The sequence below is a fragment of the Hetaerina americana genome, unplaced genomic scaffold (genome assembly GCF_022747635.1).
Source record: "Hetaerina americana unplaced genomic scaffold, ioHetAmer1.1.p SCAF_12, whole genome shotgun sequence".
NCBI classification, from domain to species: Eukaryota; Metazoa; Arthropoda; class Insecta; order Odonata; family Calopterygidae; genus Hetaerina; species Hetaerina americana.
This window is the reverse complement of record NW_027286292.1, coordinates 31,968,359-31,993,271: the sequence shown is the minus strand read 5'-3', so window position 1 is coordinate 31,993,271 and position 24,913 is coordinate 31,968,359. Positions and strand designations below refer to the sequence as shown.

General features: G+C 34.9%; 1 protein-coding gene across 1 annotated transcript in view; it reads right to left on the bottom strand.

The window, feature by feature from the left end:
• Nucleotides 1-715: 715 nt before the first annotated feature.
• LOC139685832 (protein bicaudal C-like) overlaps nucleotides 716-24,913 on the bottom strand; it is a 37,347-nt gene continuing 13,149 nt past the window's right edge. The window contains exons 7-18 of the mRNA XM_071582949.1: nucleotides 24,667-24,879; nucleotides 22,417-22,656; nucleotides 19,370-19,588; nucleotides 15,029-15,194; nucleotides 11,849-11,956; nucleotides 9,982-10,281; nucleotides 8,336-8,458; nucleotides 8,127-8,252; nucleotides 3,699-3,832; nucleotides 3,440-3,626; nucleotides 2,807-2,926; nucleotides 716-807 (exon numbers count right to left, since the gene is read on the bottom strand). Coding sequence (XP_071439050.1) covers nucleotides 716-807; nucleotides 2,807-2,926; nucleotides 3,440-3,626; nucleotides 3,699-3,832; nucleotides 8,127-8,252; nucleotides 8,336-8,458; nucleotides 9,982-10,281; nucleotides 11,849-11,956; nucleotides 15,029-15,194; nucleotides 19,370-19,588; nucleotides 22,417-22,656; nucleotides 24,667-24,879 — 2,028 coding nt within the window. The remainder of the gene's footprint in view (nucleotides 808-2,806; nucleotides 2,927-3,439; nucleotides 3,627-3,698; nucleotides 3,833-8,126; nucleotides 8,253-8,335; nucleotides 8,459-9,981; nucleotides 10,282-11,848; nucleotides 11,957-15,028; nucleotides 15,195-19,369; nucleotides 19,589-22,416; nucleotides 22,657-24,666; nucleotides 24,880-24,913) is intronic.

The following is a 24,913-nucleotide window of genomic DNA, read 5'->3' as shown; positions in this document are numbered from 1 at the left end:
TTTCATTGTCCTTAAACAGAGGAGGATGAACTCCAATGTAATAATAATGAAAATTTATGCATCACCACAACCACTTACATGGATTGTTACACTTGAAAACCTGGTTTAGCATTTAACGGCACTAAATTCACCAATATCAATGCATCATTAATATTTTCACCACATGCATTCATAACCAACACCTTCAAAACTCCCAATGTCAAGTTACCAAAAGATTTTTGGAGAAGATGACAAACAAACATAATATACAAAGTACAGTAAAATTCCAGCACATAAGCACCTGCCTAGTGATATACTTGTGAAAAATACCATAATGGTTCCATATCTGGCATTTAAACTACGTTGGTCAAGGCAGATCAATGCAAAATTCAAGTCCTTCTTCTCAATTGAAATTACCTCAAGTTATGGTATCACACAGAAACTTAATCATTAGGATGCATTTAAAAGGATTATTTAACACCATAACAAATATTCCTGAGAGTTTCAAGTGGGTTAACAGTCAACAGTAATATAATTCAAGAAAATATGCACACACTAACAAAAATTAAAGCATTGAGAGTACAACATTTTCAAGGTATGTAATATGTCTTTGGTTCAGTTGCTACAATGTGTTTATCTATCATAAATACATTTTATTATTAAAACTTTCCTACTGGGTATATGATATTTAACTGAATTATTAAGTATAGCAGTAGTTTCTAAATCTATAACATTGTCAGAAACCATATCCATTCCAATGAGAAGCCGTCCCAGATCTACTTTCAGCACCAGTTGCAGCATCACCACTGAAATAGCATTTCCTCATCTCTGGAAAATAAATAAGGAACATAAATCACTAAAACCTATTTTTTATATTTCAGAGAAATGCAACATTTCAGTTGACTTATATGGACTTATAAGCTCCATCTATCTCAACACTACCTTTGATTAACCAAAATGCATTAATATTGCATTTAATAAGAGAAAACCACACAAAAAGCTTGAAAACAATAAATACAGAGCTAGTCAATTTTTGGCCATCATAAAAACTGTTGGGTTTAAGCTGATGAAAATTTTGATGTAAACAAAGGAAGCTATAAACAGTGATTGAATTATACATCAATATCCTATCCATCACGATACATCAATGCATTCAATAAATCTGTAACTCAGCTCTCAGATTATTAATAATTGCTGTGAAACTTCAAGTACTCATGTAGTCACTCTTCAACAAAAAACTCATTTTTTTATTTGGTGAAGAAAAATTGCATAAATATATTCAAAGAACTCTATTTAGTTTTTTTGGACCTTCCTCATTGCACCAAATATGCTATTCTTCTGGTGAGGCTGGGAAAAATGAAGCATTTGACTACACTGATGGAAAGCCAGAGGACTGTTAACATGAAACAGAACTTCATCAGTTAAGGTTGCCATTTAGGAATTTAGTAGAAGGGTCAAAAAAATGAAATTAAAACAACAATGTAATATTCACTCCTGTAATTAAAAATTTATATAAATATGCATACTTGCACAACATAAATGGGAATACAGGTAGTAACAGCAGAGTAGCTAAATATCGTGAATGGGAATTTTGCCGCATCCAATTTTATCAAACACCTACGGGAGATGGGCCATAGCAGTGACTTAGTTCTGGACATACTTCACCTCAAAGAAAAGGGACGTAAAATAGACACGCTGGAGCAAATAGATAAAAGAGTGTACTGCCAGACATTTGGTTAATGAAAATATCTTTGAGAGCCTAGACCCACATCACCACAGCCTTGCCACTGGATTGGCAAGGCAGTATGGAAGCCAACTGACCAGAAGTGGCTGGCTCCTTGCTGCCCATTTTTATGGAATCCATTTCTAAAGAAGAGCATTGCCTCATGGTCCATACAGGGCATCCAAAACCTGGATGGGAACTAGAGAACCCACCCTCCAGGATCCCCTTCCACCCTTTAGGGACTATAGTCACAGCAAACACCTGGGTGATCACATGTTGGCTGTAATAAGCTCAGACTGGCAGTTGATCCACAAGACAGTCTGGATGCTAATGCCTTTGCTGACTTGGGGTTTGTGTTCGGGGTTGCTTCCCGACACTTTTAGTGCCCTCTAACATAGGTACTGAGGGTGTACTCTCAATCCTACTTCCCATAGAGGTGAAAAATGCCAATCATACAGCTTATTTGAGCATACCGAGATATTTAATATATTACCTTTAAATGATGGGGAAAATAGTCTGCAGTTCTTGTAAACAAAAATACTTTATTTCCCGGCACATAAGATGCACTTTTTTACTGCAAAATGCACTCCAAACTCAGCCTGCATCATATGGGCTGGGTTAATACCTATTCAGGTTTAACTTCCACACATGCATGCAAGCCAATTCACCCAAAAAATATTTACTAAATATTTAGCTGAAAGTATTTCCTCAAAAAATTCCCAAATAAATCTTATCCATTGAAGAGTCTTTACCTTACATGTGGTGCTGCCATGAACTTAATATGCATTGGGCTAATGGGGATGTGATCCCTCTGCTAATACATACACACATTGAATCATTCCCAATAAAGCCAGGGTCTACAGACATTCAACCTTAAGTTCTATGAGTCTGTCATAAAGTCATACAAAAAAGGCTGCTTTTAATACAAATTTTAAAAATATCAAAATAATAATGGATACTAAGTGTTTGATGAAAATTTGAACTTACAATGAATAAACTTTAATTGTTCAAACCAAAATTGTCTTTAGGCTTTGATCAAATAATATTTCAGGCCTCTTCCATTCCCATAATTAGAAATGATAGCAAGATAATTATTGTACAAACCTGAAATTGCCCTTAGTATCTTTGCTCTTGCAGAGTATGTTGAAACACCAAGTTCTCGCAAGTCATTGTCATCTAATGTCATAAAGGTGTCCATGTCTAATTCTTCAGATGTAAATATATCTGAAAATTTAAAAAGAAATCCCTTGTACACTTATAAATTTTGATATTAGAGTAATTATCATTAACTTCTGAACACCAAGCATAAAGCTTCTTAGTAATTACCCCAGGTAATTTCCAACTCTAAATAATAGTTCAGCTAATACCTCATTAGAAAAACAACAGGATTTAAATGTAACACCTTATAATATTTCTTTGTAGAGTTATAGACCATTGTACATAAATTGTTCAATGTTATTGTTATTCAATACTTTACTTTCATCCATCGAAAATGAGGACAGCCTTTTAAGTTTTAAACTAAATCAAAAGAGCATTTTAAGAAGAATTCCTTTTATACAGTTGATGAATTTCTGAACCCACCACTGGATGTTTATTCTGGTAGACTAATATTTAATCTACTGTCCTCTTGTATTCTGACTTTTCCATTTTTAGTGAGTCTTATATATTTATATCTTCAAGACCAATAAAGATAATATTTTTATTTCAAAACATTGCGCACAATTATATGATACCTACATGAATACCTTTCCAGACCAAGATTTTCCAATAGTGAAATTATATCATTAATGCCTCCTTCCAGTCTGAATGATGCTGTTTTTGTATCCATTGTCTGTGAGGGTGTTGGCACTGGAACAGTTGCCTGGCAAATGTTGTATGCCAATGGAAGATGCAATTGCTCACCCAAACCTTGGACACCTGTATCCTAAGAGGTATCAAACAATCATTGAAACAATTTTTCATAGATTTCATTTCCACTGATTCATTTAATAATCACCTGTGGTTTACTTATTTGTGGAGGAAGACCACATGTTTTCAATACACTTCCTGGCATGGAGTGGCTGAAGCCAAAGCCTGACCAAAAGGTATTTGGGACTCTTAATCTTGAGGAATCTGGTTGGTCTTGCATAGCTGAAATGATTTATGGAAATTAATGGATGAAATTATTTGACAGACTTAAGACATCATAGAATACTTTCATGACACTGTCTAATATGCCTCATCAAACTTCATATTACGTTGATGATTATTGATTTGTTAAATCACTCTCCTTACCATGACAATTGGAAAGCTACACATGCTCATCTTTCTATAAACAAATTTGATCATAAATTAGGGAATAGAAATAAAAATATTAGCCATTAACTAATAATTGAGGATTTAAAAAGAAAAAATTAACATATATGATGGATATGGACAAAATATGTAGTGAAAATGATACATAATATTTTAAAGAAGTTCACTTCCTCCCTTTCTATTGGCAATCGGGATTATATATATATATATATATATATATATACATACACACACACACACACATCAATATACAGGTTATACTTAAAAGCCAAATACCTATTTTACTTCTTTTATCCTGATTATGCCAAAAACAAGGCATAGTGGAATAGCTTAACCTTAAAGTGAATAATGAAAAACTTGTTCACTTCATTTGAGGGCAACAACCTAAATAAATCATCCTAACTTGCTTGATGCGTTGCTTTGGTTACCGCTATCTGAGAACTTAAAAAGGTTTGACTCCTGTATCCAGTGGAAGTTGGATACTTCAGATGTTTTCTGGTCTAAAAACTTGCCCTGGTGAATGCTTATCACTATGTTATTGCAAATGGCCATCAGTGGCACCCTGGATAGAAAATAAATGTAACAAAAGTACAATTCAATCACTGAACAGGGCTTTAGACAAAACCAGACAATAAAAAAAAAATAAACATAATAATCAACCCAAAGATTTGGTAGGTGATGGTAGAGTTCACCCAGTACTAAGCCCGATGGCATGTGAAATTCACACATCAGGGTAGGGGGGCCAGTTCCTTTCCCTGCACCGGTTATGGTTTCCCAGGAAGATCTGCTACCCGAAAAATCACATAGCTTGGGTGGAGCTGCAGATGCCCAGAGAGGCTTGCCCGGTTATGTTTCAACACTTCATGACTTGGTGTTAGTCTTTCCACACGAAAAATTTAATGTTCTTTTGGTATCAAGTGCTCTGCCTTTTTTAGCGTGAAAGGGGAAAAACCTGAAGAACTGTACAACAGTACTTCACTGTTATGCCTGTGAAATTTTAAGCAACCCGCTTTCTGACAAAATCAGAGGAAATACAAAAAACTAAACATGCTATATCCTAGCCAGCTCTTCCTAAGGGAAGGGTCAAGCCAGGATAACAATCTGAATTAGTAACTTAATGATCATGCTGTCAGGGATGAAACAAATGCTTTAGAATTAACCACAATGAAGCCCATTGCTGCATATTACACTGAATGTTCATCAAAACGGATTTTCCTCTCCCAAAAATAAAGATGAGAGGACTGAATTCAGCAATTTGAACCATAAACATGAAACAATTATATAAAGAGTTCCCACTCCGAAATTTTCCTCTCATAACGGGTGTCCTGCTGCAATGGTACAAGCATATTGACACTAAAAGTCATGCTCTTGTTACCAGTAGTTTCAAAAACTGATTAAGAGCCATTTAGAATCTGATTTGGGCTCATTCAGTAATACTGATAGGCGTAGATGACACTTCTTTTATGGTTTCATACTGCAAAGGAAGTAGGAATGCAGTATGGCTGGGATGCTGCATAGAAGTACTTTCAAGATCAGAAGAAGGCACAAAGCACTAAACTTATAGTCTGTAAGTAAAGTACTTGTAGTAAGGTCACATAATTGATTGACACCAAACCCTGGTAAGAAATACTTTAACTATTTAAAGGTGCTTAAATTGGCCAAATAGAAATGCACAGTGGAATATCACTTAACGAGCACCTCTCATAATGAGTAATTTGCATTACAAGCAAAAACTATTGTAAAAAAATGGCATGCAGAGCAAATGATGTTGCATATAACATGTGACAAGGAGAGGGGAAAAACCTGGAGTGTGGCTCCTGCATCAGCCTGTGTTTAGCACTCATTCCGCAGGTATCTTAGTGCGGCTGATGATCACAATTTTCTAAACCTGGGTTCAGACATTATTTGTGACTATATTTTGCAAAGAGTGACATGGCACTGAAGAAATAGCCACAAGAATAAAGCCACAAGAGAATACATTTAAGTATAACAGTAGAAATCAAAGTACAATTATTGAAAATCGAGAACAAGGGGTGAGCATGTCTAATTTAGTGCACACATACAATGCCTACATCAGTGATTTACACAATTCCCAAGTACATGGCCAAATTTATGGAGGTAAATGCTTAAAAGTGAGTGACAAGAATATCTAAGCAATAGTTATGTATTCACAACAATGTGGACCAGTTGCTTCTCATTTGAATAAACCAAAAGCAATTGCAAGGTGACGCTATTAATGATAGCATTATTTGTGAGAAGGCAAAAGTTATTTTCACTTTGTCAAGAAGATGCCAGAATCATCAATGGTCAAAGAAGAAGTATTTGAGGGTACATGGTGGTTTGAGAGATTAAAATGAGGGATCGTCATCCTTGGCATTGTGAAGCAGCAAGCTCTGACTCTACGGCAGCAGAGAACTTCATTCAGTGACTTCAAGAAGTTCATAGATTCTGAGGGCTACCAGCCACAATAGATTTTTACTTGTGATGAGATGGTTCTCTTCTAGAAGATGCCAAAGCAAACCTATAAATGTTCATGTAACAACAGTGGAGAATACATTGTCCCACCACAACCCAGTGAATGGCCGTCTCGTACTGATATTTTGTACCAATACAGGCAGTGATTTAATGATTAAATTGATGCTTGTTTACCATTAAGAAACTCCACAAGCCTTCAATGAAATGCACAGTCCAGAAAAGCATGTTAAATGTGATTTTTTTTATGCAATAAGAATTTGGATTCCAGCTAGTTTCTTACCACAATAGAAGAAAAAATTAAGAAGGTTCAAGATCCTAGAGAAAAAAAAAAATATATATATATATATATATATATATATATATATATATATATATATATTTTTTTTTTTTTTTTTGAAAGTCTCACGGACATAAATAATAATGTATAACACTTAGCACATCATTTTCATCCCCCATTTTTCAGCACATCTATTTTCATCCCCCTTCCACCCCCATCACCTTCTACATTTTCCCCATCCTTCTGACGCTGCCCCTCCAAACCCGTCCCTTCGGAATTCCCTCCCCACCTTCCCCTTCCATCCATCGCTCCAGCCCTCGTATTCCCTTCAGTTCTGTCCCTCTCTTCCTTGATAAAGGTGGCAACGACCACCGAAAATTTGAAAAATAGTGAGTCCTTTTTTGTGTGTTTCTGTGTTTTTGTCTGTGTCCACTAGTGCTAAGTGTTATACATTATTATATATATATATATATATATATATATATATATATATATATATATATATATATGCATACATAATTATCTCTGAATAAAACTTATACACAAGTATTTTAGTATTTTTGGCATGGAAAGCATTATTGTATTTTACATTAATTTATATAGGAAGCATTGCTTTATTAATAAGTGTTTTACAATAAGAGTTCAATTCTGGAAGGAAATATGCTTACTGTAAATGTCCATTTCACTCACAAACACTCCAAGGACTAAAAATACCAAAATCCATGGCTGACACAATATGGCCATGTCAGAGATTTTAGTTAATACAATTTTGATTGAATGCATTAATGTATTCTTAAATAATTGGTGTTTGGGCTCATTTCCCCGTAAGAATAAATTTGACTGATTTACTGGTGGATATAAAAATCTTGCACTGTTGTGGAGCATAAGGGATCCTGGTTTACTGAAAGCCCTAGGTTTGTGTTGCATTTAAGCATTATACATATTATTTCATACAAATTTTAAAAGGAGCAATAAATAATAATTTCAAATGCCTAACTTGCAAATATTGAGTTGAAGTTTCTTAATTTTTTCTACTGGTACAAGTTTGCAGAATACACCATAACAGCATTCAAAAGGCCAAAATTAAGCTCTTTCCTTCCACAACTGATACTCTGCCACTTCATTCCAAACATCCCACTTTGTAAGATTTATACAAACCAACTTACAGGATCTCTTCTGGAATTCCAAACTCTCTTTTTGACCAAAAAAGAATTCTTCACCAGTTGGTTTACTTTATATCATTAAACAATAAATTCATTGACAACCTAGGGAGCTCTCAGATGCTAACTTTCTACCTGCCTTGCGACACTTTGCCATATGTTAACTGGTACACTTTGAAAGCAGATATGGATCCTCAGTCCCTATTTCTTAACTCACCTTTTACAGCCAAAGGTTTCATGCTCTCATAACGTAGTCTTTTAGTTGATTCACTTTTAATGTTATCCTCTTGTTGCCATGCTTCAACCATGGAGCTTCCACTCACTGGTCTTGATGATTCTGATTCTAGAAGCAAGGTAAATGAAGAATTTTGTACAAATGAAAAGAATTGATATTGAGTTCAATAGAATTCATTTTCAAAAACCCACCACATGTTTCACCATATCCAGAATCTGTGGCCTGAAAACAAATGGATCTTGAAGAGTGCACATGTCTTCCAGTAGGGCTGGCTAATGAACTCCTACTACTACTCATAGGCGAGTTATCTTCACCTAAGAAAAAGGAAATGTTTATTCATATTAAGTCTACATTCATCTGTAATGTATATATCATTTATACTCTCCTATTGGTGGTTGTGACTATAAAAATTTCTGACAGAATAAGTTTGTTTCCCTGCAGCTACTGACTATTTACTCGTTAATCCTGACCATATTCAAATTGATTTAAGAGTGGATATTTTCATGACACTCATACAAATAATTGTCACCAATTCAATAAACAAATCTATAAAGCTGATTCAAATGCTCTCCTACACTATATACACAGATATCTGCTAATGCTATACATCTGAATCAGCTAATGGAGCCATTTTTCCTTTAGGCTAACATAAAATCATAAAGTTATTGAGACTTTTTTTATCAAATGGTCTTATGTATTTTATGACATTCCCATACCCAATACAAATGCAGCCAGCATTATATACGCAGGTACCTTGCCAATATAGTGAAATAATCCCTTAATGAAGAATTTCCAATGCTTAACAACTTAGCTCTTGACAAAATCATTCACAAAGAAGGTCCTCAATTACGAGGGTCATCCGGAAAGTAGTACCCGTTCGTGCCGCATGAAGTGCTGACGACGCGAGTAGCCGCTGGACGAGGTCAGATAGCTTCAGTGGCTTGTCTGCCTTCTCTGAGCCAAGTTGCGTGACGCTAGCATTGCCTGTGTTGTTTCTGTGATTGTTTACAATGTTTAAAAAAATTGAGAACGCCGCCAGTTGTGAAGTGAGGGCAGTGATTAAATTCCTCAATGCAAGAAACGTTCGCCCATGTGATATTCATCGCCAATTAAAGGAGGTGTATGGAGACAATGTAATGGACGAGTCGTCTGTTCGGCGGTGGTGTCGCAACTTCAACATGGGGAGGGGGAACACACACGACGATGAGCGTTCGGGGAGACCGTCTGTCATTACAGACCAACTGGTGAGCTCAGTTGACGAATTCGTGAGGAACGATCGGCGCGTCACAATTGATGACATCTGTGAGCATTTTCCCAATGTTTCTCGAACAATTGTTCATGAAATTGTTAAACACCATCTGCATTATGCAAAAATTTGTGCAAGATGGGTCCCTCGCGTATCTCAATGAGCTGGCGGCGAAGGACTATGCAGCAGGAATACAGAAACTTGTCACACGTTATGACAAATGCCTTAATTTGCTTGGAGATTATGTTGAGAAGTAGTTTAAAGTATCCTCTTTCAAATAAAATTTTTTATGTTTGTTAATATTTACTTTTGTGTCTTTATTTCACGAACGGGTACTACTTTCCGGATGACCCTCGTAGATTTCAAAAAATTCATCATTAACCAAATGATTTACAAGTATATTAGTACATTTCCAACTGTTAACATCATATCCAAACTATTTTTTTAAATTTTTTCACTTGATGATGACAATATACATTGAACATAGGTATGGAATAAAAATTTCATGGGGAAAAAATCAAGTGTATTTATTTCCAACTAAATATCAAACACAAATCAACATAATATGGAAAATTAACTTATTTACTTTACCTTCCCAGTTACCATATTTAGAACGGTTACACATATTTCGCAGTAAAGGAAGCAGCCCACTCCCAAAGCTTAGATTTTTAGGCTCCTCTGGCTCTGACTGTGTTGACTCACAATCCAGTGTCACAACACCTGAATCTAATTCTTTACTAATTGGAGATACGGTTGAGGTCATCTGATTGCTGGTATGGACAAAAGATGGCTCTCTTGATGATCCATTGGGTAACGTAGAAAGGGTATGAAGAGTAAGAGATGAATCAGATGAAGGGGCAACTTCCTCTACAATATTTTGCAAAGCTATTTCTGTGAAGTAAGAAGAACACCATCATCAAACTTAACATGCGATATTTTACAGATTCCTAGTCTTATGATTATAATTCATTGCAAATTCATGGAGCCTGATCTCAGATCACAATACATCATCAATACTGAGGGACTAGAGTTAAGACAAAGAGGAAACAGAGGTCGAGGGAGTGACCCTATAAAACTTACTGACAGAACCTTAAGGCCTGCTTTTGTTTCCTTTGGAGGCTAATTGATTGTACTTCTTCCTAGGGCACAGGACTAACCAAAATGGTTGGATGAAACACAAATTAAAATAAATCACTGGTAGGATTATTGTCAGCTCAACCCACAATGGAATTTGACTAGCAATTAGAAGGGCTTTTTGGTACAAGTTCTAGTTTTGTTTATACATGTTTGGACTATTTGGTAATTTTGCATTTGCATTTCCCAACAAGATCATAAATTATAAAAATATCTGCATATTCCAAAAGTATCTGTTTGATATCCTAAAAACTCTAAGAAGCTCAATTTATTGGCATTACTAGATGGACTTGGCCAACAAAATGATATCCAACTTGACATCAGCTATCCTAAATAGGTACATAAAATATCATAACCGACACATCCATCAGAAGATTCATAAATAGGAGATTAAATAATGAATGCAAGGTAATAAGTAAATTTCTTTAAGAAATATCAAAACTAGATCCACTCTTGCGAAGCCATTTGCTAAATTATAATTAATTTCAAAAATTTCATCAGTGTTAGGCTCTCAAAGCATCATACTTACAATAGTCTGATAAAATATGCCTTATTGTAATGGGGCTACAGCTTCAATTCAAAGGTTTCAGCTCTAGCTTCAGAATTTTCAGCTCTAGTAGCACCATGATATTTTTAGTGAAATTGAATTTCAACACACACAATTTTGAAGGACATGTCTTAACAGTTTTTTTTTCTATTTTTATGCTCCTTCCCAAATATTCTAGTCTTCTCATCCTCCAGTTACAACGCTGGTAACGCTCATAAGTACCTATATTTTGTAATTATTTTCCATTAAAAAATTGATAAGTGAAGGAAATTAATTGTTTTCAACTGTGCATCACACACCTATAAGTGGAAAATAGTTTCCAGAGAGCATGATTTTATAAAAATATGTTTATAAAATGAAATAAAAAGCAAAAATATGGCATGCATTAAATAGAAACTTGTCCGTTAGCCCATGAACTTAAGTTGGTAAGCATATCTAATTAAAAATTCAGGTCTTGCTGAATAAATGATAGGAAGGAAATGAATCCATTATTTGACTTCATCCTAGTATGGATGGATCCCATGGATAGGTGGGATGGGATGGATATCCCATGGATAGGTGGGACGCAGAGTGGCAAGGGAGTAATTTCTACAATACAGTAATTTTTAGAGCTGATAACCATAATTCAGGTCCAGTTCTAGAGTTTTCTTTCAGTTTATTTCTTTAATAGATCTCAATAATCTGAAAGTCTAGACTATCGAAACTTCAATAAACTTCATTTGAATGTATTTTACTCTTAGCCATACAAAGGTTTTGGCAATTAATTCTTATTATTACCTGTAGAATTATGCAATGTCTCCTGTCCTAAATAGGTCAGAGGTATTTTGGCCTGAGTAGCCGGTTCACTGGAATTCAACAGCAGTTGTCTTGCTTTATATAAATTACCTGAAATATATGAAAAGATAAACTAACTAGTGAGGAGTTACTTCGATGAGGTGACAGCGGTGTTATTTTGTTTTTAGTTCTACTTCAATGTTAACAAGTTTTACACATGGTTTAGGACAAAAAAATACAGCTACCCATCAATTGATAGTCTTCGGTAGTGAATTAAATTATAAAATCAACTAAATTCGAATCTACCTAATTTGCATAATATCTGTAATTTTTTATCGCCTTTAAAGTATGTAGTAGGGAGCTTCAATTGACACCTAATGACAGCTGTTTGGAAAATGTAATCCAGACCAAATGAAACATGTCCTGCAGTTTCCAATATTTTTGATTAAACTTGCTTTGTTTCCTTGCGGTAAAATCATTGGCAAAGAATTCATAAGAACTGTCCCAACACAGTTTGGAAAAGGTGAAGCAATCCTGGATAGCTCAAGTGGTCAAGAGCCTCCGCCCGGCAAGTGGAAAGATCCAGAGTTCAAATCCCGGTCTTGGAAATATTTTTACATTCGTGATCTGCTGGATTCCGCCTTCCCCACCTCTCCTGTGTTTGTCCTTTGTGTGTGTTCCTATCCCTTTTCCTTATATCTGTTTCTATATAAATGAGTATTTGTTCGCCACATGGTGGGATTTCATGTTTGAATGTATATATATGTATATATGTATATATGAAGATATGTATATATGTATATATATGTATATATGCATATACACGTATGTATATAGATATAAGGAAAAGGGATAGGAACACCTATAAAATACAAACACAGGAGGGTTGGGGAAGGCGGAATTGAGCAGATAACAAGTGCAAAAATATTTCCATGACCGGAACTTGAACCACGGATCTTATTCATGTGAATGAATATGTATGTGCCATATGGTGGCTTTTTCGTGTTTGAAAATATATATATATATATATATATATATATATATATATATATATATATATATATATATATATATATATATATATATATATATATATATATATATATGTAAAACTGGTCAGGCCTCATTTAGAATATGCTGCTAGTATAATAGGATCCTTATGAAGTTGGATTGGTTGCAGAATTGGATGACATGCAACATAGAGGAGCTAGATTTGTAAAACACTTATGATAAACTTAGGAGCATATGCAATTTATTAGAGGAGCTAGGCTGGACATCACTCACAGAGCAAAGGTTCAATTGCAGATTAAATCTTTTGCATAAATTGGAAGAATATGTCTTTAGCAATGATGTAGAAAATATATCACTACCCCCATCACACTACGGTAGGAGAGATGTCAATACAATTAGAGAGATTAAGTGTAGAACTGATATATTTAACATGTAATTTTTCCATGAACAATGAGGGATCAGAATAACATTGTCCAACTGAGGTAGGGTCATGTTTGTGTCAAAATTAGTCTGGTGTATATTCATCCCTGTCACACACACTAGCGGTGGCTTGCAGGGTACTGAAGTATCAATATGCATTAATCTCACATGCATCCTCCCCCCCTGCTTATGCCTACCTCATGTAGAACTACATAGAAAATTAAACACATTAGAATGAATATGATAGAATGATGTGAAAGCAGATTAACCGACAAAACCTAGAAACACAAAGGGCTATAAAAATTAATGATATACATGCTTTGCTTTACTGGAATAAAGTTGGAAAGTTGGTTCACAGAACCATTTCACACCATCATGAATGTTGTCCTTCAAATAATCAGATATAAAATGCCCAGAAGTCAGGTCCTCCCATGAATTTTTAATTTTGACAAAAAACTGAAATAAAAAATTATATAAATTGATGGACGTGTTCCAAAGAAACTGCGGGAGATGCCACAACAGTAACTTTTAACGGAGTCATCCACTAATGTAAAAATCGTTCGCCTTGACTGGGATTCGAACCCAGATCCCTCAATATCCGGTCGAGCGCTTTAGCCACTTAAGCTATCGAGGCGTCCTCTTAAACTCTGAAATTTTGGGGCTTTTAAAGAAATTAGATGTTGTGTAAAAATCATTCGCCTTGAACATCTAGTTCCTTTAAAAGCCCCAAAATTTCAGAGTTTAAGAGGACGCCTCGATAGCTTAAGTGGCTAAAGCACTTGACCGGATATTGAGGGATCTGGGTTCGAATCCCAGTCAAGGCAAATGATTTTTACACTCTGAAATTGTTGCATTGATGGACATGTATTATACTGATGTTTTTATCAATACTGAGGAAGAGAAGCACTTCGATGCTTTATTGTTTTGCAGTGGAAGGCTGCAGTTTTATAACACTAAGGCAGATATTATAATTTTGTTTGCTTTATTAGTAAATAGACATACATTTTTCAGAACCGATAGATTCATGTTTTACGTTAAAAACTTGAAAGAAAAGGCAGGTGACCAGTACTTCATAATAAATATACATTTTCCCTTTCATATTTTCTTAAATGATCTTCGCCACAATATCAAAATAGTTGCCCTAATGTGTTGCAGAAACATAAATACCATCTGCAAACTCACATAATTTCCTACAACATTTTCTTAAATACATTGTCCCCAATGATTCTGTTAAAATTTATCCTCCATCAAACCATTCTCGAATAAAATATGGCAGAAGTGATCCCTGTCAGCCTCACCTACCCGTTCAATCACACACTCACTATATTCCAACCTGTGCCCCCTCCAACTTCTCTAAACTGTATTTCAATATTTATACAAAAAAACTTTGCACAATAATAGATTAAAGAGTGATGAAACAAACCATGCAGTTGAAATAACTTAGTAGTAGCTACAACATGCAAGTTAATAGGTCATCTTACCAGTTAATTGTATTGAAAATTGATTCACCAGCCAAGAAAAATATTTTTAACCACAGTCAGATCAATTTGCATCCTTATCCCTTATTCATAGAGTAATAAAAGTTCTTTTATGATAACTACTCATCTTCAATTAATTATCATAAATGCCTCCTAAAGATTTTCTAGATGTCACGCCAAATTTCATAAATGATTCACAAGTATTTAACCATATTACCTACTGGACATACACGAAATACACATATGAAAGACAAAAACATCTTTACATAATTACCTGCATTCCTCTCCAAGCCTTTAACACATACTGAATATGTACCATACTTGGGTTTAAAACGTGCTGATATTTTGACATCTAACAATTGCATTATTTTATTACAACGTTCAATTCCAAGATGCTGCTCCTCCCACACATCAAACCTAAGCACTAAGGGTAGAGATCCCTGGAATTAATGCAACACCTTTTATAAAAGATAATCATACCAGAGATTCAAAATAAAACAATTCTTCCGTGAATTAGTTGATGTAATTAAAACTACATTAGTAGTGATGACGTATCAAGTGAATACAGCAGTATATGATTTATAATTCAATGATTTTGAATACTTGATTTTGAGTTTCCTCAGGTTACGCTGAAACCATTCCATTCTCGTAATAGAGATTCATCCAGAAAATTGGAACCCCCTTAAATTTTCAAATGCAAGGTTTGTGCAGCTATGGGTTCAACTAAGGAATACACCCAGATATTCTAATGCATTTAAATAACTAGTTTGATGATGTTAATACTTTAAATTTAGCTTCCCATGATGTTGAATCAATTTGCAAAATGTAACTAATCGCATAGTGAAGGTACATATTCAAATTTTTAAAAATTAAACAAAAGTAATGAGGGGCTCAGGATGGTGCTTTGACTAATATATTGGCTTCCCACTGAGAGGGTCTGGGTTTGAATCCTAGGGATGGCAGATATTTTTGGTAGTATCCTGTCCCTACTTGAGGTGCTTTATGGAGAGCACTTGTGAGTACAACATCTGTCAGATGGGACATGACATTACTCTGCGGACTCCTTGGTGCTAAGAGTCTCCTTGGTTCAGAGCAGGCTAATGCCAATGCTGGGTTTCTCTCCACCCTTCCTCCTTTCCCATCCATCCCTAATGGCGAAAATGTCCTTAGCTGAGTCGCCTCTCTCAAAACTACTACTACTGCTACAAATGTAATGAATTGTTAGTCATACAAGGGAGGATTGATAATCAGAAACATACTATCACTGCAGTGTAAACCTGTCTTCACTCACAGCTTGAATGGAAGGATAACAGAAATTTAACAACAATTTAATATAAAAGAAGAATTGAGATTAAAAAATCACTGCCTCTTGGTCTACTGCATTAGGACAATGTTGGATTCCGATGAGGATAATAGGCTAGCAACAGCAATCTTCAGTTTAACTACTTCAGTTAACACTGATTGGAGGTTGGGTATTTTATCAGCTCTTTCCCTATAACAGACAAATTACAGCACTAGGTCTGTATTCAAGAATGATAATAGGTAGTAGCTTTATTTATAATAATATATATGATAATCGATTTATTTAGCTTAAAAAGTCTTGACCAACTAAGAATACTTATAGGAGGCTCTAATTAAAACAAAATGTGATTGTAGTGGTTATCCTAATTCCCCCTTCCTTATGAAAAAGAGGACAGAGATGAGGGAAGTTTAAACTTTTCATTTCATTATTGAAAAATAAAAAACTAGAAGATAATAAATAAATATTCTCCCATTTTAAACGATATCCCATATTTGTAGTTCCCATGAGAAAATCATGCATGGATAAATCAACCAATTATTTTAAACCTTCAAATAAAAGTTGACCTTGTAAAACTTGTTCCTTGTATGCATGCAAAAAATATTTAGGATATGTATTTATTCTAATTACACTTGTTTGTTGGCCAATGATGGTAGGGTTTTCGCAGGTGTATCTATGAGTTGATCTTGATGATATTTTTTGCTTTGTCTCCTAAGAGAGAATGTAGGGGCAATGTGCCTTCCTAATTTTCATTTCATATAATTTCAGATGGGTCATGGTTGCCAAGGGGTAGAGCATTGGACTATTGACCAGAGAGCCCAGGTTCGATTCCTAGGGAAACCTCTGTGAGCAATCTCAGCTTCGACCAAGATTACTATTTTTCGGGTACCAGATCATCCTGGGAAACAATTACAGGCACAAGGAAAACCATGATGAGTGAATTTCACATGACTTTGGGCTTAATACTGGGTGAACTCTACCATCACCTAACAAACTGACTTTTGGGTTGATTACTTCATAGTTTATTATTTCAGAGAATTAAAAAAAGTAATTTCATTTTGTTGAAATAAAAGATTGAATTAGAAAAATTTTGATTTATACTTCGGGTTGATGCATGGATATTTATGAGCAATTTATCAATGAATTTCCAACGTTTTTATAACACAACCTAAATATACCGACCTCTTCGGATTTCAGGTATTTGTGAAAATTTTACACCCCAAATAACAGGAATTTGTGGTACCTTGGGCCAAGTAGCAATGAACATTTATTGCTTCATCATCAAATCAGTTGTAAGTTATTTTGTTTTAATTTCTGTTTTCTTATTTTGGAACATGCAGATGCTGGTAGGGAAGCAGTGGGGGCAGCCTCTACCATTGACTAATCATATAGATGATGATGAAGAAGCCATAATGATAGCTGTTGGATACAGAAAGGGTCATCATCATCAAAGGACAAACCAACTTGCTCGAATTCATCGTTGAATGGGGGAAGAAACTCCAAATAGAGCAAAATGGATGGTTATGCCGAAATATGAAGCCTAAACCAGGCCAGCAAAATATTGTGAAAGATATACCTGGCCCATCTTCCAATGCAAGGAGAAGCTTTAATGAATATGTCTAATGCTCTCATAATAAATCATAAAATTTTCCAATACACAATAAAAGGTTCTACAGATGAGTCACAACACCAAGTACTAAGATGTGATGAAGTAATTGATAGGTTTATAAATAGGTTGATATGAATTGCTTGGGGCTTCAATAAGTGTTCTCTATAAATGAAGAGCAGTAGGAGCTAAGGGTTGAGAACTTTACTCTTTATGGTCAGATCATTGGGAATTTTGCAAGGACATAATGCCAGGTGATACGTTCCAAGAGAGCATGAGGTTTAAAAGGTTTGATTTGAAATTTATCAGATTTGAAATATTGAAAATTAAAAAAGTTGCTCATTTGATGGGAGTATGGCAAGATATTCTCCCAACTTTAGGTAATCTAAATAAGGCTTGACGAGAAGTATCCATCTGTGTGAAAGATGCATGTGAGGAATTTCATACCAGAGTTGTGTTCACAAACAAAGAAACTCCCCTTACGATATACTAGGGAAAAGCTTACCAAAATGTTTTGGTTTTAACTAATCTTCATCCAGAAGTGAAAATTGTTCCAGACTGGAAGAAAAAAATTGCACACAGAGAAATTTTATACAGCTACCAACTATGTTGAAGCTGCTGACAAAATTGCCAAAAAGTACTCTGTCAAATAAACATCTAGGTATTCCCTAACCTATGGGCCTGTACAATATTAACATTTTATAACATACTAGATCCTGCAGTCATACATTATTAGGCTTTATAGAGACTGATGATGCAAGCAACAACTCAAGATGGGGTTTCCTATTGAAACTTGGTGAAGAACTCTCAGAAAAATATGTCCAGTCCAGGTCAGTGAATGTACGAGCTAAGATGGCATAAATCTAAAATCAGTTGAAATATACGAGGGTCAGGTATGCTGCTAGGGGAGAAAACAGTACAAAGGGACCAAAACAAGCATCAAGTCTCAGGCCTGTGATAAACCAGTTTGTAGGTACTGCACAGTGAAAGTTTTGCACGTGTCCTGCACTTCTGATATTTAAGAGTAACCTATATTTTATGTAAGTAAGACTATAATAAGATAATAAAACAAAATACAATACACAACCTGAAGTCAGTTTTGTAGGTGTCAGTGAAGTTCACACAATACTAAGCCCAACGGAATGTGAAAATTCATACATCATTGTAGGTGGGCAAGATCCCTTCCGGGTGCTGCCAATGGTTTCCCAGGAAGATCTGGTACCCAAAAAATCACACAGCTTGGGTGAAGCTGAGGGTGCCCAGAGAGGCATACCTGGGTATTGAACCCAGGCCCTTCAGTTAGTAATCCAATGATCTACCTCTGGATTACCATATACCATAGAAATTAAAATGCCACTCACCTTTTTTTACCAATATTTGTTTAATTTATTTGACATAACACGCCATCACTAGGGCACATAAATAATCTTATGTTTGTCATGAAATTTGATTGCATGCTTTTTCATTCTATGTTGAGCAAACAATAAAAAATTACACTATTTTAGGCATCATGCAAAATTGATATCTTTTCTCAAATAAAATTAAATATGAATGATTGCACCACTTTCCATGCATTATCACCACAGCTAGGCAAATTATTAAATTATAACAAAGTAAATTGTTGGTCATTTTTGACATAAGCCATGGTTCTAAGGGTAGATAAATTGCCATGGTTCTAGAGTAAAAGATAATGATTTGGGATATCTTACCACCAGTCTTTGCTTTGCCAAGTATACATTATGAATGCTTCCATTAATCATAACTGTACTTTTTTTAATGGGTGGTAGATTTGGGTCAGTTGCATCAGGAAATATAATGACAGTGGAAGTTTGCATCATTATTGTTTTGAGGTTGCAACTATTTACACCCCTTATAATTGAATGATGATGAGGCGATATTTCCATTGTCATTTGTACAGGAACTTCACCCTGAAAAAAGAAAGCAAAATTTAAAATTTTCGAGAACTCAACATATCAATGGCTCATAGTTTTATATTGAATACAGAAATACTAGAAAGATCTGCAAGACAAAGATGTAGCTGCAAAATGGGTGGTGGTCAGGAATGGCATGTTTGTGGCTGGGGTAATTGAGTTGAGTGGTTAAGTGAGGATATATGGCAAAAAGGTAGTTCTTCAGAAGGGACAGAGTTTTGGCACATTTACCAGCATAAAAGGCAGGGTAGAAGTTGCATGATAGACAGCAGATTGGAAGAAGAGGCAGCTTTGTAAGGAGACCATGGGACAGGAGAAAACATGGCACTTAGATTGTACATGGCTGCAGGATGAGAAGAGAGCAAGGGTGGAGATGGACTGATGAGAAAGGAGCTATCTTAATTTTAGGATATTTCCCAAGTTTGCAGCAAGTTTGAATGTGATAGAGGGATAATATTTTAGGATTGGTGTCGCTAAATAGTTTTTTTAGGAGAGGGTAAAGATCTTGCACAGTGTGTTGATTTCTGTGAGCACTGCAAAGAAGTTGGTAAATTAATTTACATTTTTGAAATTGCTTGTTTTGGAAGGAGGACCAAAGTGGACTACGAAAATTAATTCTTATTTAGCAATTTTTGGTACCCATATTTTCTGAGCGCTGAGGGCAGTTTTTCAATAAAATTCAGTAAAGAAGGGGAATTGCTGAGGATACAAGGGTGGTCCCATAAATACCCGGCCTGACCTACAGATGCCGGTAGTTGTTTGAAAAATATCACTGTATTAAAATTATGTGATCTATAAGGCATATGTTTCAAGTTTGAAGATGCAATGTTGTTTAGTATTTGTTTGGCAGGCATGAACGATTTCAGTGAATTTGTGAAAATGGACAAAATCGGTCATCGTTATGTGATACAATACTTCTATTTGAAAAGCCTCAGCCCAACCAATATAAAAGCTGAACTGGATCCTACTCTGGGTGAGTCTATTCGTTCGTTCACAACAGTAAAACGTTGGGTAGCAGAGTTTAAACGAGGCTGTATGAGCTGTCAATACGAGCATCGCATTGGTTGGCCAAATGAGGTGACATCTCCAGAAACGGTGAAGAAAATCCATAAAGTGATACTGGATGATTGTCGCCTGAAAGTGTGCAAGTTGGCAGACATAGTAGGCATTTGAAAAAGTGCGGTACCTCGCATATTAACTGAAAATTTGGACATGAGAAAGCTGTGTGCAAGATGGGTGCCGCGTTTGCTCACACTCGAGCAAAACCAGTGTTGTGAAGACTTTTCAATCGAGTGCTGAGCAAAGTTTCACAGCAACAAGGCTGAATTTTTGTGCCATTTCATAACCATGGATGAAACATGAGTCCATTACTTCACACCCAAGCCAAAGGACAGTCAAAACAATGGATTCAAAAGGAAGAACTGCCTCCAAAGAAGGCAAAGACAATTTCACTGCAGGCAAGGTCATTGCATAGGTTTTTTGGGATGCATGTGGGATAATTTTCATTGACTATCTTGAAAAAGGAAAAACTATCAACGGCAAGTCTTGTTCAAACTTATAGCCCCCTTGGATTATTTTCTGTTCGCAAACTTGTAAAAATGGCTTGGTGGTCAAAGATTTTCCAACTGTGAACAAGTGATGTAGGCAGTTAATGGCTATTTTGAGGAGTAAGGGAGTTCTTATTATAAAAAGGGTATTGAATATATTGAAAACCAATGGGAAAAGCGTATAGAGCTGAAAGGATATTATATTGAAAATAAATACTTTTTTCCAAAATGTTTGTGTTTTCTTTGTTCGGTTGGATACTTCTGGGACCACCCTCATATAGTGGTAATGGATGGTAAATAAAAGAGAATTGATTTTTTGGCACTTGACAGGTAGCAGCTGCTCTAAAGCAGAGATAGAACTAATGAATGACTGGTTTAAAGTGGATGGAGTTGTTGAATGTGTTGTTTCAGAAGTGAATATCAGTGCTAAGAAAGATGAAGGTAGAGGATGAGATGGAGGAAGTGATAGACACAGAGGTGCAAGTATTATGAAATGAGAGAGAATTGTTGAGAACAGAATGGAGAATTAAGAAAAGAAAGATTATTCTCAGATATCTAATCAACCTAGAAGAGAAGTTTGAGGGCTTAGCATTGCCGTCTCCACTAATCCAAAAATCATGGACAACCCATTGCTTCCAGCATTAATTATCAATACATTAAGAGACTATTGATTCAAACCCATAGTTATGGATCTCCCCCACTCATATCAAGGCTTTATATTATTTACTTTAACTACTACACCGTCCCAATATCTCATAACACCTACATCCTAGTGATCACTACTGATATCATATCCTTGTACACATCCATCACCCATGAAGAAAGCCTACAAACCCTCAGATATTTCTTTAAAGAATCCAATCTACCATTCCCCCTCCACAGATTTCCTTGCCTACCTGGCAGAACTCATACTTACAAACATATGTGCCACTAAAGACAACAAATTTTTGACAAATAAATGACTCAGTACTTGTATGACAACAATTATAACATGAGGCACATAAAAACCATTAATATAATTTTAAATGAGATTTATAAGAATTTCAAATAAATTAAAAATCAATCCTTTTTACTCAATACATCGAAAGAAAAATTTTGAAAATTCGGAGCAAACATTATGTTGAACCATAGGGGAAATATGATGCATAACATTTAATAAATGTTAAAATTTTCATGGTATTTTAATATCAATGGAAATGAAACTTGATTTAAGTTCATTTGCAAGAAGCAGAAAGAGAAAACTGTTTCATCAAAATCATAGTTATCTCTTTTACTTACCTCAGCAGAATCACAAAGATTTTGCATGAGCACTCTTGTTGCAGTCTCAGTTTTTAGAAGCTCCACCTCAGATCCTTTCACTATGACAACATTTGAAAATAGCCTAGGACCTTTCCTCAAGAGAACATGGACACCATACCTCTCTTGAACCATTGCAACAGCTTGAGACACTGGATACGGTGAAACATTAAGTGGACTCATAGCAGGCAGTTCAAAACTAAATTTTACTGGTGTTAACATCTGAAAAATATTTGCAATAAGAAATTAATTTATTTCATCATGTTATTTTACAATGGTGAAATATAACATGTGTCATACAAAAAAAGATTTCAGCAATGGTTATAATTAATTTACATTTAGCTTGTCATACCTTGATGAAAAATATTAATTTAGATCATAAAAAAACAATTGCTGATTAAAAACAATCTTAATCTAGATTAAAACTTCTGACAAGAAGCAGCATCTTTAATGGCAGCCGGTAAATTATTATAAAATTTTATGCCAGCACAAAGGGGTTCTTTTTGAATAAAGAAGTGGAATGCTGCATCACATACATCCCTTTTCCTTGTCTTGCGGTATAACCCAATTTACTCTCATTTTTTTAATTGGCATATGTTTTCTCGAAAATACATGCATTCATTACATATGTACAAACATGCTACAGGCACAATTTTTACATACATTCAATGAGGTCTACATGGTTCCCTTTTAAGAATTTCGGAATATATTTATTTCAAAAATTTGTCAACAACCATTGCCAAGCCTAAGTAGGTAAGTATAGCAAACCATAAACTTCCATTGCAATACACCAAAAGATTCCATAACAAACTAAATATTGAAAGTTACCATAATACTCAGTTTTTACAACTGCCTGATCTAAAACGTTTGCTAGGTTTCTAAGGGCATAGCATATATTGGAAAGTTTGTTGCTTAAAAACCTTGTATTTTCATTTCAATTTAAACATTCATGAATTATTAAAAACTTAGAAAGTTGGCACTCCTAACTTTATTTAGAAGCTCTTTCATATTCAGATCCATTTGGGGGTCTTCTTTCTTTTGCTTAAATTGCATATAGTACATTTTTTAACTTTATTGCAAGCTCATTTTTGAGAAACCAATCTCCTAAGAATGTTAGAGAATTATTTACGATGTACTCCAGGAATGAGTTGAGTATTAAATCTGTATCATCTGCATAAAGAATTATTTTGTGATTCTTTACAATAGTTGTTAGGTGGTTAATAAAAATTAAGAACAGTATAGAGCAATATAGAAGCAAGAAGTTACAAAATTTAAAAAAAAAATCTGATAATAATGCATATCCATGCTCCAATTATGAGAGACCCATGTTATCACAAGGGAATTTTTTCGAATCACCATATATAAAGGAACCTTGCTTTCAAAATTTCTAACTACATACACCGTAGATTTATATGTAGACATTATACATTTTATCAATCATAACATTCAGAGACTTCACATACTAAATATGGACAGGTCATGTTTCAAGGTACTGACTGCAGCACATTGTATTCTATATCCTCAGTCCTTCCATTGATTTTAATACACTCACTCAAGAGACAATGTACATTTTTTCCCAAAAAACTAGATCTGCTTTCAAGGGAAATTATATATTGCATCTTGCAGCCACTATAAAAAGTATGAAGAATTGTTTAAGGCCCAATTTAGCACTCCTAGCCCCCTGTATTCAAGTTATTTTTTTACTGTAATTAACTTAGATTGTATAACATATACATAGAATGCAGAAACCAGTCATGCATATTAAAAATCTCAATGCTATGCATTGACCTTGTAAGTTCTATTTATTATTAAGATTAATTATTTGTAAGAGTGATAAAAAATAAAAGAGCTATATAAATAAATAAGCTATTGTTCATTACCCAATCATGAAATATTTCTTACTCACAAGGTGGCATGCATGTCAATGTAAATTACGGGACTATCTGTAATATCCAAAATTAAAAAGTGTCTTGGTCATCGATACTTTGGAGACATTTTTGTAATCTTTTAGAGAGATATTTTCAATCTTCCATAGCAACTACAATTATGCCAAAATGAGATTCTTAATAGCAGTAAAATGATGTATATTTATTGGGTTGACAAGTGTGAAACAGAGAGACTAGCACCATATGTACTTAGTGTGTTTAACAATAGCATTTAAGCAATAAATTTAATAAAGCATGATCTAATAAAGCAGTGATGCACAGTATGCAACTTAATATAGATACCTACCCTCAACTGCTGGCGTGCTTGCTCTACTCCCTCAATCTCTCCGGCAATTGATACCTGGTTACTCTTTTCACTAATATTGCTTCTGTTTGAGTCAGGGAAATGTATATGACATCCAGTCTCTTCCTTTACTCGTTGGATAGTCTGCCCCCCTTTCCCAATGATATGCGAATGATCAGTATAGCATATATCAATCTTCATTATGGTAAGGGACCCCTGAAATTATATGACAAATATTTCAAGCTGTATA